We start from the raw sequence: 15,741 nt of genomic DNA, 5'->3' as shown, positions 1-15,741 counted from the left end.
CATGGATGAGGATAGGAGCAAAGAGGACAGGAAGATATTTAATTGGGGAAGGGCAAATTATGAGGCTATAACAGATGTGGTCGATGTTCAGGGATCTCTTGCAGGATGTTAGGGATAAATTTGTCCCAGTGAGGCAGAGAAAGAATGGCAGGGTGAAGGAACCATGGGTGACAAGAGAGGAGGAACAACTAGTTAGGAAGAAGAAGGCAGCATACATAAGTGTAAGCAACAAGGATCAGATAGATCTCTTGAGGAATATAGGGTAGCAAGGAAGGAACTTACGAAGGGGCTGAGGAGAGCAAGAGGGAGACATGAAAAGGCTTTGGCGAGTAGGGTTAAGGAGAATCCGAAGGCTTTTTTCACGTATGTGAAGAGAAGGATGACGAGAGTGAAGATAGGACCGATTAGAGAGACAGGTGGGAAGATGTGCCTGGAAGCTGTGCAAGTGGGTGAGGTTCTTAATGAATAATTCTCTTCAGTATTCACCAAGGAGAGGGGTCTTGATGACATTGAGGACAGTGTTGGTAAGGTTAATGTTCTAGGGCATGTAGATATCAAGAGAGGATGTGTTGAAGGTGTTAGAAAATATTAGAACAGATAAGTCCCAAGGGCTTGATGGAATATTCCCCAGGCTGCTCCACAAGGCAAGGGAGGAGATTGCTGAACTGTTGGCTAGGATCCCTGAGTCCTCGTTGTCCACGGGAATGGTACCGGAGGATTGGAGGGTGGCAAATGTTGTCCCCTTATTCAAAAAAGGTAGTAGGGATAGTCCAGGAAATTACAGACTAGTGAGCCTTACATCTGTGGCGGGCAAGTTGTTAGGAAGGATTCTAAGAGGTAGGATCTATGAGCATTTAGAGAATCATGGACTAATTAGGGACAACCAGCATGGCTTTGTGAAGGGAAGATCTTGCCTCACAAACCTGATAGGGTTCTTTGAGGAGGTGACCAGGAAGATTGATGAGGGTAATGTAGTAGACGTGGTCTACATGGATTTTAGTAAGGCGTTTGACAAGGTACCACATGGTAGGCTTCTTCAGAAGGTCAGAGGGCATGGGATCCAGGGATGCTCGGCCGTGTGGATTCAAAATTGGCTTGCCTGTATAAAGCAGAGGGTTGTGGTAGAGGATGTGCATTCAGATTGGAGGGCTGTGACTAGCAGTGTCCCACAAGGATCTGTTCTGGGACCTCTATTTTTCATATTTATTAATGACTTGGATGAGGGGGTAGAAGGGTGGGTTAGCAAGTTTGCAGATGACATAAAGGTCGGTGGTGTTGTCGATAGTGTGGAGGACTGTCGAACATTGCAGAGGGATATTGATAGTATGCAGAGCTGGACTGAAGTGGCAGATGGATTCAATCCGAAGAAGTGTGAGGTGGTACACTTTAGAAGGACAAACTCCAAGGCGGAGTACAAGGTTAATGGCAGGATTCTGGGTAATGTGGAGGAACAGAGGGATCTGGGAGTTCATATCCACAGATCACTGAGAGTTGCCTCACAGGTGGATAGGGTAGATAAGAAAGCTTATGGGATGTTAGATTTTATAAATTGTGGGATCGAGTTTGAGCCATGAGGTAATGATGCAGCTTTATAAAACTCTGGTTAGACCACACTTGCTGTGTCTGGTTCTGGTTGCCTCATTATAGGAAGGATGTGGAAGTGTTGGAAAGGGTGCAGAGGAGATTTACCAGGATGCTACCTGGATTGGAGAGTATGGATTATGAGGAGAGACTAAGGGAGCTAGGGCATTACTCTTTGGAGAGAAGGAGGATGAGGGGAGACATGATAGAGGTATACAAAATATTAAGAGGAATGGACAACCAGTGCCTCTTTCCCAGGGCACCAATGCTCAATACAGGAGGACATGGCTTTAGAGTAATGGGTGGGAAGTTCAAAGGAGATAGAGGGAGGTTTTTCACCCAGAGAGTGGTTGGTGCATGGAATGCGCTGCCTGGGGTGGTGGTGGAGGCAGATACATTGGTCAAGTTCAAGAGATTGTTAGATAAGCATATGGAGGAATTTAAAATAGGGGGATATGTGGGAGGAAGGGGTTAGATGTGGTTTGAAGGATGGCACAACATAGTGGGCCAAAAGGCCTGTATCGTACTCTGCCAATCACAGTATAACACCTCACCATGCCTTCCTATCTCCTTGGACTGCAGAAATCCCATAAACCCATGAAGATAACATATGCTGCAATAAATCATATGTGCAGCAGGCAGAGAAATCATGCTCATAATCCTTACAACAATGTCATTTAGCTATCAGGAGAGAACTGTACTCAACTATGATCAAAAGCTTCACAGCTTTCACTCCATGAGTGTGTGACTTGGGTGTAGCTGCTGAGAAAGAATCCTTGGTATTTTGGGGAACTGCAATATCAACAAAATTGGTGGAATGATCAAAGTACAACAAAAATCCCTTATCACATATGATTTACCACCAATGAAGTTGAAGTGTAACCAGTTATATGCAAATGTAGCAGCCAAGTGCACATATCTCAAGGATTTTACAAATGCTAAGAGGCTGTCTTAGAAATGCCAGTCAGGATTAGGATGTACAGTAGGATAACCCACAATAACATCACAATCAGACATTGGTGCAACAGTGGTAACAAACATCATTCCTTGTGTTTACTTGAACTGTATTTGCCACCCAACTGCCCAGTAGTTATAGAATGTGCCCTTAACTGTGGGATCTTGTGGAAGCATTTTGATGGGACAGTGGTGAGATGTGATCCTGTTCTTCAACCTTGATTGGAGAGAGACAGATTCTTCAATGGGACAGGGTTAAAAAGTGCGCATATGTAGTTTGACAATGAATAAAGATGCAAATCCAGAACACAAAACAGCACAATTTCTGAAGATGATGGTTGAGGTAGGTGCAAAGTATCAACTTCAAAGCAGAGCTCTGTAAAAGGTTTCAGTGCAGGTGGCTACAGTGTGCCATACAAAAGGGCAGAGTACAGCAGTGCACACATCATGAGACACATCCTCACTGCTGTGAATGCACTATAATTTTATTTACAAATAAAGGCACTCAAGTCTCTGGAGAAATCTCATACAAATATCAGCTGTTCATATTGGAATTATTTGCTCTCTCCCAATTGTTTAGTTTGTGTCTTTTTCAGGGGTATTACATAGATTCCATTCTTAGCTTCTTTTAGTCTCCACCACCGACCCAACCTGCAAAGAACAGTACAAGTTTCATTTAATATATTGCACAGAATTTCCAACATGCTGAATCAGAGGTCAGGAAGTCTAATGGAGTGGTCCAGATAATAAAGCAAAGCTTGTGACAGTGAGTTTAAAGATTAAATTTAAACCAACATCCATTGCAATGAGGTCTCCAGCTACACTGCAATTCCAGAGCCATTGCGGACTTAATGATAACACGTGGCTCACTCTACACAAGACAACTAACCAGAGTGGACAGAAACACTGGCCTCGGGAACTGATCCTATTCCCACCAGCCGCACCCACAATGTTTTTCAAGTCACCGAAGGGAAGCATAGCTGACCAATAGCCTAGGAGCTCTAAAGTGCCTACAACCAATCTGCTAAAGATACTACGAGTGGACAGATTGGAATTGAACCAGACATCAAATGGACATCTGTTTTTTTTTGCTATGATCACAACAGTGAGTGCATTTGAAAAGAGTCAAAAACTTCACTGGAGATACATCATTGTGAATATACCGAGGCCACAAGTAGTACAGATGTGGAAAACCTCCCCAGAACAGCCAAGTACATCCATCATTTACAATATCCATTCCAATAACAACTTGCATTTATATAGCACAAAGACACCCAAAGGTCTTTTACACACCCTGTCAATGGCAGCTGTAATTATTCAAGTCAGATAGAAACAACCACACTGCCAGAATACTTTGAAAAGATAATAGCAATCCAAACCAGTAATATCCAGTAACTAAAGTGTGCACAGTCAATCTCCTCCTGCTCAGTAGCCCACAATTATATTTGCTTCTCAATATGTTACCAGTAGTGACCACAGCATCCACCAGCTTGAGTGACAGAATCAGCTGCTATCTCATCAATAATTACTTTATTAAATAAAAAGTAGTTCAAGCAGCTCATGTGGGATAACATCACAGTTGAAACTCTGCCAAGGATAAACCATCTTATACTACTGGACGAGTTCAAAGTTATACAAATAGTTTCACTCTCTGGCTGGCTGTCCTATCTGAATGTTGCTGGTTTTTGGCCCTTTCACACACCAGCTTTTACTGGCATACAGGTAAAGAGTATAACAGACATGGAGAAAAGGACAAAGTAGTTATCAGCCATGATCTCATAGAATGAGATGAATTGCTTACTCCTCCTATTGCCAGATGGAAATGAAAAACCAAGGGGAAGGAAGGACCTGCAATGACTTCAACATCAGGTCTACTTGACTTGTCAAAGGAGCGACAAGCCTCAATATCATACTACCTTTGCTGATAACAGCTTTGAAACGAGCAGTAACTGGACCCTGATAATGCTTCATTCGTGTAGCTCCAATCAGCAGATCATGAACAATAATTTGCCATTACACAAACCTGTCCCCATGCTCATTCATAACCTGACAGTTCATATCCAGACTATCTTGCATATTACTCCAATTCAATAATTTGTGTGTTTGGAAATATTTCAATGGATAATGATCGCAAACAAATCACAACCAAACTAGGGATTCAGATATTGAATAACTAAAAAGTGTTCAATAAAGTATACAGTGTCCTAAAAGCAACCTATATTAGTGTGTGCATGCATGGTGCAATGCACTGTTCTCAAAGCATCACATTACCCAACTGTCCAGACAATATCCAAAACACACCAGCCTGAATCTCCACAGGATCAGCACAACATCAGTGGGAGATTAATCTGTCCTGGAGAAGTGATATACACTGCAATGTTTTTAGCCATTTATGCAACTTCTCTGGCGATTCACTGATCTCATACAGTGAGTGACCCGAGACTGAGATACAAGGGACTGCAATCACTTTACCTGTGCTCCTGTCCCACACCAGCCACTAAAAAGTCACCGGAATTGGAAAATTTTAAACAATTCACAAAGCCAACCTATGAAAGAGAAAAAGAGGGAAGAAGATTAGTTTCAACTTTGCAAGGACCTCTTAAACTAGCTCACAGGTCTCAATTCTCTCCTGTCACCCCCAGGTGGTGTCACTTTTAAAACCCAGAGTATAAACTGGCTAGCAGAGTGTGGTGCAGTTAGCCACTCTGAACCAGGGCTGAAGTAAGCATCGTGAAGTAAAAGGGTAAACACTGGAAAGTAGAAATATCATTCAAAGCACCCCCTTCCAGTGCAGACCATCAAGGCAAACTGGCATTGAATACGTTCAACACCCAATAAGTTATTTTCAACATTTTTCTTCCACAAAATTCAAAATGTTGCACCCTGACTACCATGGGTTGTCTGGTGTAGACCCTGCATGCCTGAAGGTTTGCCGAGTGTCTGCCAGTCGGTTGTATTCTTAACTTGGGGATTATGGTAGGTGTCTGCCTTCCTCCAGGAAGAATGCAGTGATATTGGGAGGAGAAATACAGAGATAAACCTTTAAATGCACTCATCACCAAAAGGTGACAGTGATCATTTTGATAAAGATTATATAGACATTAAACCCCCTACTTCTGACTCCAGCACTGCTCTTACTGCAGTGAAGCTGCAGTGCCAGAGACTTCAGCACTTTGCCCAGAGTTTTGTCCCATGCTCCCCTCCCTCTAGCCTGTTGCATACAAGAACAGAACATATGTTGGATTGAATTGATATCTGCACCATGTCAGGATAGTCTTTTTTCTGTATATTTGTACAGAGGAGTCACTGTGCTTTAAGTGATGCCACGTACTGCTGGAAGAGGAGTTAATTGCAAGAGCTGTCAGCAACTGTGACCAGAGGAACACAGCTGATGTTTAACATCAGCTGAGCCAGAACCCAAGGCTAAGAAACTGTAATGAGGTTGCAAACTTGGACTGCAGGTTCTCAACTAATTATCCATCTCAACCCATGTTGATGTTTTAAGGTCAGCTGACAGCAGGGGTGTTCCAGCAATAACTTGAGCGGTATTCCACTGGGGAATAGGCACTGAGAATGCAATTAGCACCTTCTTCCAACTATTCCAATACTGAAATAGTGCAAGTGAAACAGAAGTCATGAGAATGAAGTCTCAGAAGGGGAAACTGTTCCTTCCGAGTATCAAATGCAGTGCTGGAGTCAGAAGTTGTGGTCTTTGTTTTTTTCAAATTTAAATTCATTCCCTATCAGACGAACAATTTGTTAAAAACATCTCAATGATGTAGTGTAGCAACATATATCCAGGATACCCTCAAGTCTGCTCCACCACTCAACATAATCATGGCTGATCTATGCCGGCCTCAACTCCTCTTCTGTGCTGGTTCCCCATTAACCCTCAATTCCTTGATCTTTCAAAAATGTGTCTATTTCGACCTTAAATATATCTAATGATCCAGTCTCCACCACCTTCAGGGTCAGAATTCCAGAGATCCACCACCTCAAAGAAGAAATTTCTATGCACTTCAGTTTTAAATGACTGGCCCTTTATTTAGCAGCTATGTTCCCTTGTTTGTGACTTTCCCACTAGTGGAAACATCTCAACATCTACCCTTTAGGATGTTATGTTTGAATAAGCTCACTCTTCATTCTTCAAAACACCAAGGATACAACCTGTCCAGCCTCTTTTGACAGGACAACCCTCTCATCCCAGGAATTAGCCTGGTGAATCTCTTTTGCACCGTCTCCAATGCTACTACCTTTTGTTTTGAAAAGTAAGGGGATGAAGTATGTACCATTTTGCAATTGTCTTCAACACCCGATGCAACTATAACAAAACATCCCTATTCATAAACTCCAATCCCTTCACAATACAGGCCAACATGTCGTTTGCCTTCTCAAACACTTGTTAGACCTCCCTGCTAACTTTGTGATTCATACACTAGAACACCTAGATCCCTCTGAACTTCACTCATTTACAGTCACTCCCATTTAGATAATAACTTGTTATTTGCAAAAGCTGAAGGTGGGTTATTTCCTTCAATTACTGACTCCACCATTGAACTGGCCTTTAGTTCCCGCCTTCTATCTTCCTTTCTGAACATTAGAAAACAGCCAATCTTCTGGTATACTCCTGAAATTCACTGAGTCTTGAAAAAAATTTCAACCAATGCACCCAGTAATCCATTAACTCTGTAAGCTACTTCCTTTAAAATGGTTGGGTACAAGCTATCGGGTCCTGGCAATTTGTCTGCATTTAGCCCCATGAGCTTCTCTAATATATTATCCTGTGTGATTGGGATTTTTTTGCTAGTTCATCCACAATATTTAAAATTAGCCCATCTACTATCTTAGGGAACTTTGCAATGCTGTTCACGGTGAAGACTGATGCAGAAGAATTGATTTAACATATATACTGTTTCCTGTTATTAATTCACCGGCCTCATTCTCCACAGGTCCCTGGCTGCCGCCTTATTTATATATCCACTGAAACTCAGTTTTGTTTTTTATATTACGTGCAAGTTTTCTGTCAATTTTCTCCCTTATGAGCTTTTTAAGACTTGCACTGCTGTATCCTGAAAACTTCCCAGTCTTCTATCCTACCACCAGCACTTGCCACTTTGTATATCCTACTTTTCAATTTAACACTTGACTACCTTTGTTAGCCATAGATTGTGCCTTCTTCTCATTGAATCCCTCTTTCTAATTAGGGTAAATTCCTGCTGAGTGTATTGGATCAGCCGTTTGAATATCTGCCACTGTTCATCTACCAACTCATCTCTAAGCTTATTGTCACAGTTCACCTACACAACTCCACCTTCATGCTATTATAATTGCTCTTAAGCTGAAGACTCTGGTTTTGGTCCTGTGGTGTTCACCCTCAAAGTGCATCTGGAATTCTATCACATTGTGGTCACCACCTCCAAGGGGATCTTTAACCTCAAGATTTCTTATTAATCTTTCCTCATCACTTATGATCAAATATAAAATAATTTGTTCCCGGCTAGGTTCCATAACATATTATTTTAAGAATCAATCCTTGATGCATCCACAATTCTTGTACAATACCCTTGACAGTTTGGTTCATCCAATCAATATGTAGATTAAAATCTCCCATGACAATTGCAGTTCCCTTCAAACATACCCTAGATATTTCCCCATTTATGCTTCACCCTACTGAGGCCACGTTTTGGGGGCCTATAGACACAATACTGGATAAGTGCAAATTAAGATACCCATGTCTTCCCTGCTATTCACAATTCCCTGCTATTCACAATTTCAAACCAATTTCTACTTTAGCCACAGCCTCTAGATCACGATTCAGTACTGCTCTAATACCTTCCTTAATTAATGCTATCCTGCCTCCTTTCCCTTTTGTCCTGAACATTGTATAACTTTTGAGCACCCAGTCCTGGTCACCCTGCAACCACGTCTCCATAACAGCTATTAGATCATCCTCATATGTTGCTATTTGTGCTGTCAACTCATCTAACTTGTTGCAAATGCTACATACGTTTAGGTGACAACTGTTAAGCTTTGATTCTGTTTTACCGTTTTTACTAACTCTATGTTGCATATTTTTGTTTACATTTTCTGGCCCAAAAGGTCAAGCTCGGGTACATGACAGAGTCTGGCACCATCTTGCATGCTCAAAAAGCTCGTTGACCTTAATACACAAAGGACAGGTAGGATTCTACCCAGCACGGGTTGGGCTTCAGGAGAGGGCCATACTAAATGTAGGGAAAAACCTGTTAAGATCGCTAGATTTCAACTAGTGAGTCTGGTATCCAAAGACTGCACTGCAATCAACCCTAGTGTTCAGAAAAATAATCTATCAGATGCCCAAACTACTTTAAAATCTCTTACCACAGGGATGTCAAAGAGCGGCTCCAGTTGCTTAAATCCCTCCCCACACTTCCAGAGTCTGATTTGGGAATTTTGCGAACCTGAAAATCAGATAATCAAAGCAACATTAGCAGTTCAGTTAATTACAGCAGCTATAAAACACTCTGATAATGTCACGTTCTTAATTGTCCTGTAACCATGTATTTTGCAGTGATCCAGTGTTATGTACACTTCATTTAATGCATTGTAAACATACAGGAAACTATGGTATCACACAGAATTCAGTTAGCATTTGATAGAAAAAACAGGGAAAAAACTCTAAGGAAGAATTAATGGCCGGAGCATGTCGACATGGAAATGTTAGGCCAAACACTGCAGATATTGGAAATCTGAAATAAACCCAGAGAATGTTGGAAGCAGTCTGCAGGTGAGGCAGCATCAGTGGGGAGAGAAACAGTTGTCAATATTTCAGCCCGAGGACCATTCCTCAGAACTGAGAAAATAAGACAAGCACATTTGAAGTTACAGAGGGACAGGGTTGGAGAAAACAGAGGGAATGTCTGTGATATGATGCAGACCCAGGCTGTCAAAATAACTAGTTTTGAAAAAACCTGGCAGTTGAAACAAAATAGAGAAACAGAAATGTAACATACTGAAACAAAGGTACAGCCACATTTGTGTAAAAATGGCACGGGTGTTTAACATTGAATTAACTTTTGATAGTTTAAGTTCCAAGTGCTGTACTGTGCCTTGTTGGAAGAGGAAGCAGCTATTCCTCGAGTTACACAGGGTATTGTTGGGAGTAATGTAGGATGAAGACAAAGGAGTGGATGGAGAATTAAAGCTCAGGATTGCTCTTTGCAACCCAAATCATTCTGCAAAGTGGTCATCCAAACTGTGTTTGACTTCTCTGACATAACGATCACATTGTGAGCACCAAATGCAGTGCACTAAATGGATGAATTGTTACTTCATCTGGAAGAACTGCTTGGGTCCCTGGATGGTGGGAAGAGAAAAGGTAAAGAGGTGTTGCATTCTTATAACTATAATGGGGAAGTGCTGCAAGAAAGGGAATGGTTGTAGGAGACAGAAGAATGGACTTAGTCACAGAGGAAATAGTTCCTTGGGAATGATGAAAGGAGGAGGAGAGAGGAAGATGTGTCTGGCGGTGGAATCCTGTTGGAGGTGGGGGGAATTATAGAGTACTATCCTTGGAATGTGGGGGCTGGTGGGATGGAAAATGAGGACCAGGAGAACCTTATCCTTGTTTGAGCGGAGAGAAAGCATGAGAGCAAGTATGTGTGGGAAATAGAGGAGACAGAGTTGGGAGTCTAACTGTGGAACAGGAGAAGCCACAGTTAAGGCAAATAGAGGACATCTTAAAGGCACTGGTGTGGAACGTCTCATCAGAGCAAGTATAACAAAGACAGAGAAACTGAGAGAATGGACTAAGTCCTTACAGGGTGCATAGCAAGAGGAGGTGTAGTTGAGATAATGTGGGAGCTGTAGGTTTATAATGGATATTGGCAACTAATGTATCCCCCTAGGTAGAAATGCCAAGAAAGAGTCAAAGCTGAGAGAGCCAGGTAGCAACTGGTAGTAAAACAAAAAAAAAATAAATCAAATTTTTTTTGAGTTCTGTACTAGTGCTGGAAGCAGCACCTATATAGTCATCAACATACTGGGAAGGGTCTGAATCAAACAAACTTGTTTCAGAACAGGTATAACAAAGACAGAGAAACAGAGAATGGGCTAAGTCCTTACAGGGCACATAGCAAGAGGAGGTGTACTTGAAATGAAACAAGAGGAAATTCTATATGTTCTGAATGAAGCAAACTAGACATTGAATTGTTTTCAGAAAATGGGTTTAACTACTTTCAGTAGACACGGACACAGGCAACATTAAATCACATCTCACAGCTTGAAGCACCTGAGGCTATCAAATCACTGTTCAGCAGTGTTGCCACAGAAGTAATCCAATTTGGCTGCTCTATGCCTGGGTCTCCTTGGATACCGTGAGCTGCCCTGACAGTTACCAGAGGCTTCTTCTTAGTAACTGTCCAAAGGGCCAAGGAGCTGGAACACAGAAAGGTCAACAGGTTTAAAGTTTAATCCCCTGTATTTAGGCAAAAAGATTTCTATCAAATAGACATTTTTTAAAAATAACTAAATAAAACTGAAGTACTTCAGGCATAAAACACACCCGTCATCAGCTCCAGACACCATTGTCTCCTCGTTTATCAGTTGAATGCAGTCAATGGAACTCCTGGGAAGCAAACAGGAAACTATAATTAGCTGAAAAGCAAGGAATTGCTGATGCTGGTAATCTGAAATAAAACCAGAAAATGATGGGGGATACTCAGCAGGCCATTAACAGAGTTAATGTTTCTCCCTCCACAGAAACTGCCTGACCTGCTGAGTATCCCCAGCATTTTATGTTATATTGCGAGCTATAAGATTTACTTGCTGACATACAGTGAGTGGGAAGTGATCAGAATGAGCTGGCAGCTGTTCAGAGACCTCCCAGTGATGTTAGGCACTGGAACAGAAGCTCTGATCTGTAAACTCTATTCCAGTCTCCCATTGAGGATATCGTTTTCTGCGACTTGCTGTCAGTCATGAGAATGGGAATATATTAGACAGGGCTTGGGCCCTAGTGGAGGTGTGGTGTTGTCCTTTATATCATCAGATCACTGCAGAATAAACCAAAGAGAAAACGATCTACCTACTGGAAAAAGCACATCACCAAGAGCAAGTTATCAGTTTCCCAATGCCCTACATTGCATCTCTATGAACTATGGCAGGGATGTTTGTAACATACCTCAGTGAGAAAAACCCAAGTCAAACTACTGTTAGTGAGTTCACACAGAAATAAAACTCTGGTGCACGACAGACATAGTTGAGGTCTGCTGGACTACCTTACTCCCGAAAGTGACATGTGCCTTATGTTAAAGTCCTCGCTTCAGAATCAGATTTATTATCACTGACATACGTCATGAAATTTATTGTTTTGCGGCAGCAGTACAGTGCAAGACAAAAATTACTATTATAACGAGCATGTCTCAGATGGTGAGGGTCCTTAATGATGGATGCCACCTTTTTGAGACACCGCCTCTTGAAGATGTCCTTGATGGTGGGGAGAGTTGTGCCCGTGATGGAGCTGGCAGAGTCTACAACCCTCTGCAGCTTCTTGAGATCCTGCACATTGGAGCCTCCATACCAGGCGGTGATGCAACCAGAGTGCTCTCCACCGTACATCTATAGAAATTTGCATGAATCTTTGGTGACATACCAAATCTCCTCAAACTCCTAATGAAGTAGAGCCACTGGCATGCCTTCTTCGTGATTGCATCAATGTGTTGGGCCCAGGATAGATCCCCTGAGATGTTGATGCCCAGGAACTTGAAGCTGCTCACCCTTTCCACTGCTGATTCGTCAATGAGGACTGGTGTATGTTCTCCTGACTTCCCCTTCCTGTAGTTCACAATCAATTCCTTAGTCTTACTGACACCGAGTGCGAGGTTGTTGTTGTGACACCACTCAACCAGCTGAACTCTCTCAACCATGTACACCTCTTCATCGCCATCTGAGATTCTGACAACAACAGTGGTGTCATTGGCGAATTTACAGGTGGCGTTTGAGCTGTGCCTACCCTCACAATGAGTGTAGACAGAGTGCAGCAATGGTCTAAGCATGAATCCTTGAGGTGCGCCTGTGTTGACTGTCAGCGAGGAGGAGATGTTATTGCCGATCCGCACTGACTGTGGTCTCCTGATAAGGAAGTTGAGGATCCAGTTGCAGAGGGATGTACAGAGGCCCAGCTTTTGAAGCTTGTTGATAAGTACTGAGTGAATGGTGATGTTGAACGCTGAGCTGTAATCGATAAACAGCAGCCTGACGTATGCATTGCTCTCTTTGTATTCTTTATATTGCGGCAGCTTCATCTTGTATGTCAGTAACTCACTCTGCAATGTGAATCAATGCCAACCCTCAACCACTGCACACCACTCTCCCCTCCCAACCCAGCTAGGGGCCTTAACCCACTCCACCAGTAAGGCACATACAACACAGTGCCAGTACATGTTTCCCACTCTCCCCCACAGCAATGCACACCTCTGACAATAAATTGAGGCATTCACATCAATCCTTGGTGGAAAATCAAATGATGCTTTACACCATCAATACTGCATTGTATGTTGATGTGAATCTCCACATAATGCCCTGGCTGCAACAATGATTTGTACAATGCCTCTTTTTTTAAATTGGCACTGTATAAAAGATATTGCAATGATAAAAAGATGACAGAGCTGGAAGCACCAGGCAGAGGAGCAATCACACAGGTCAAGCATTCGTTCATTGCAGAGGTGATGTGGCGATTACTTTTCATTAAAGCATTTTGGTAGGAAGAATAGAAACAGATTATTTAAATGATGGAGGATTGAAAGGTGTTGGTGTCCAGAGGGATATGGGTGTCCTTGTACACAAATACTGTGTGTAGGTCTGGACTCCCTACCCAAAGAGAGATGTACTTGCAATAGGAGTGCAAAAGGTTCACCAGATTGGTTCCTGGGATGGTGAGTCTGTCGTATGAGGAAGGATTAAGTAGTCAAGATTAGAAGCACGAGAGGTGACCTAATAGGAATTCACAAAAGTCTTAAAGGGCTTTGCAAAGTAGATACGGGGTTGATGTTTCCCCCGGCTGGGGTGTCTAAAATCAGGGGTCCTGGTCTCAAAACAGAGGGCCGTCCATACAAGTCTGAGAAGAGATTGCTGCACCTAGAGGGTGGTGAAGCTTTGGAATCCAAGAAGCCTGTGTATGCTCAGAGTATACTCATGTCACAGATTTGTAGATATTGTAGGTTTAATGGTTATGGGGATAATACTGGAAAGTTGAGGTAAAATTGTACCAAATGGCAGAGCAGACACAAGGTGCTGAATGACCTACTCTGCTTCCAGTTCTTATAACACTTAACTAGACAACGCAGGAACACAGCTTGTGCTCAAAAGGAGGTGCATTCAAAACTAAACTGCTGGAAAGGCAACAGAAAAAGTGGAAATGTAAAGTCCTGTCCATTTAAATGACAATGGTGGGTGAGAGTAAGAGGGACTGTTTCCTTCCACAAATGCTGCCTGGCCTGTTGAAAGTTTCCAGCAGTTTGTGTTTTATTAGCACAAGTGCAATTGCATAGGCAGTCATTTAAAAGCTGTGAATGGCAGTGTGTGTCTGGCTATTAGATGCTCCTCTGTTAAATGAAGGTTCCTGCTGAGAGCTGCCAACAGCTCTCCCTCCTTCCTTTAGCAGCAGAATTCTACATCAGTGTATATGTGCATTCAAACTAATGGTCTCACTTACAGGGAAGGGCTCTGACGATACAGAAGGGAGAATGAAAAAGGCTAACATTAGGATCACTGCTGCCATCATCATCTTTTGCTGAACAAATCTCATCTGCAGAATCATAGAGCCACATTTCCATGGGTTGACAGTGTTTACAATATGGGCAATGATCAATGAACTCGGCTATGTATCTGCAATCAATTGCACTACTAGTGTAAACTGCACATTAACAGATCTGCCTGATAATGACATACTTCTTATCCTTATACCTGTAGTTTACTTTATGGAGCATTTTAGGAATAACTGATTGGCAACAGGCAAGATCAGAAATAGATGGGGAAGAGGGTGACAAAAATCAACTGTGCAAACTATACTTCTGCAAGGCACAACTCAGAGGTGTAACCAACTCAGTTGTTTTAGAGAATAGATTTCACAGCATCTTTATGGGAACTGCTCCTCAATATCTCTCACATTATCTAACCACAGACATTTCAACCGAACAGCTGCAGAAATGATTAATCCATTCAGTGCTAAATTGCTCTTACAGAACCGGAGAAAACGTGTATCACAGGAAGCCATTCAGTCCAGTGTCTGTGGCAGATGAAAAAGGAGCTAACCAACCTAATCCCACTTTGCATCACATGTTCCCTGCTCTTCAATACATATCCAGGTGCTGGTTAAATGTGACAAGGGTTTCTGCCTCCCCTAACCTTTTCAGGAAGCGAGTTCTAGACCCCCACCACCCTCTGGGTAAAGAAATGTCTTCCTCATCACCCCATAAAACCTTGGTTTTTGACTCCATTGCCAACAGAACCAGGTCCTTCCAATTTACATTTTATCACCCTGTCATTTTACACAGCACAATTAAGTCTCTTCATTCTCTACTGTTCCAAAACAAAAACTATACTGTAGCCAATCTTTCCTCATAACTACAATTTTCCAGTCTTGGCAACATCTTTGTGAATTTCTTCTATGCCCTTTCCAATACAATCTCATCTTTCCCAGAATGTGATGACCAGACCTGTACACAGTACCCAAGTCATAATCTAACATTGTATTCAGTTATGGTATAGTCTCCCTGCTCTTATATTCTTTGCTTCAGCTAATAAAGAAAAGCATCCTGTGCATCTTTTTTAAACTACTTGATTGATGGGTCCTGTTGCCTTTAAGGATCTGTGTGTGTGGGTCCTTTAGCTCTTCCACACCATTCAATATTCTTGCTACACTCCCCAAATCACCTCACACTTCAGACCAAATTCCATTTACCATTTTCTGCCCAACTGACCAGACCATCTATTTCTTTCTGCAGTCTAGATCTCTCCTCGTCACTGTTAACCAGACAGACAATTTTAATACCTACTATGTTTGCATGTCGAAAGTAGTGAGGGAGCTTAAAATGAGGCAGCTGGCCAGCCACTGGTAAGCTGAAAGGTTAGTCCTTGAGTGAGAAGGGCAAAGAGACAAAAGATTCCTGACAACTTCATGAAACATCTTTGTGATTCTCTTCTGCACCCTTTCCAGTATTTCTTTTT

At 42.2% G+C, this 15,741-nt stretch overlaps 1 protein-coding gene across 1 annotated transcript in view; it reads right to left on the bottom strand.

Moving 5' to 3' along the window:
- Positions 1-2,999: 2,999 nt before the first annotated feature.
- Positions 3,000-15,741, bottom strand: part of rrp9 (ribosomal RNA processing 9, U3 small nucleolar RNA binding protein) — a 32,364-nt gene continuing 19,622 nt past the window's right edge. Inside the window, exons 11-15 of the mRNA XM_052018074.1 lie at positions 11,078-11,140; positions 10,805-10,950; positions 8,896-8,975; positions 5,008-5,081; positions 3,000-3,186 (exon numbers count right to left, since the gene is read on the bottom strand). Of these exons, the coding sequence (XP_051874034.1) occupies positions 3,090-3,186; positions 5,008-5,081; positions 8,896-8,975; positions 10,805-10,950; positions 11,078-11,140 (460 nt within the window). The 3' untranslated portion in view covers positions 3,000-3,089. The remainder of the gene's footprint in view (positions 3,187-5,007; positions 5,082-8,895; positions 8,976-10,804; positions 10,951-11,077; positions 11,141-15,741) is intronic.

This window comes from Pristis pectinata, chromosome 6 (genome assembly GCF_009764475.1).
Source record: "Pristis pectinata isolate sPriPec2 chromosome 6, sPriPec2.1.pri, whole genome shotgun sequence".
NCBI lineage: Eukaryota > Metazoa > Chordata > Chondrichthyes > Rhinopristiformes > Pristidae > Pristis > Pristis pectinata.
Note: the sequence above shows the minus strand (reverse complement) of the source record. Positions and strands in the feature narration are given on the sequence as shown.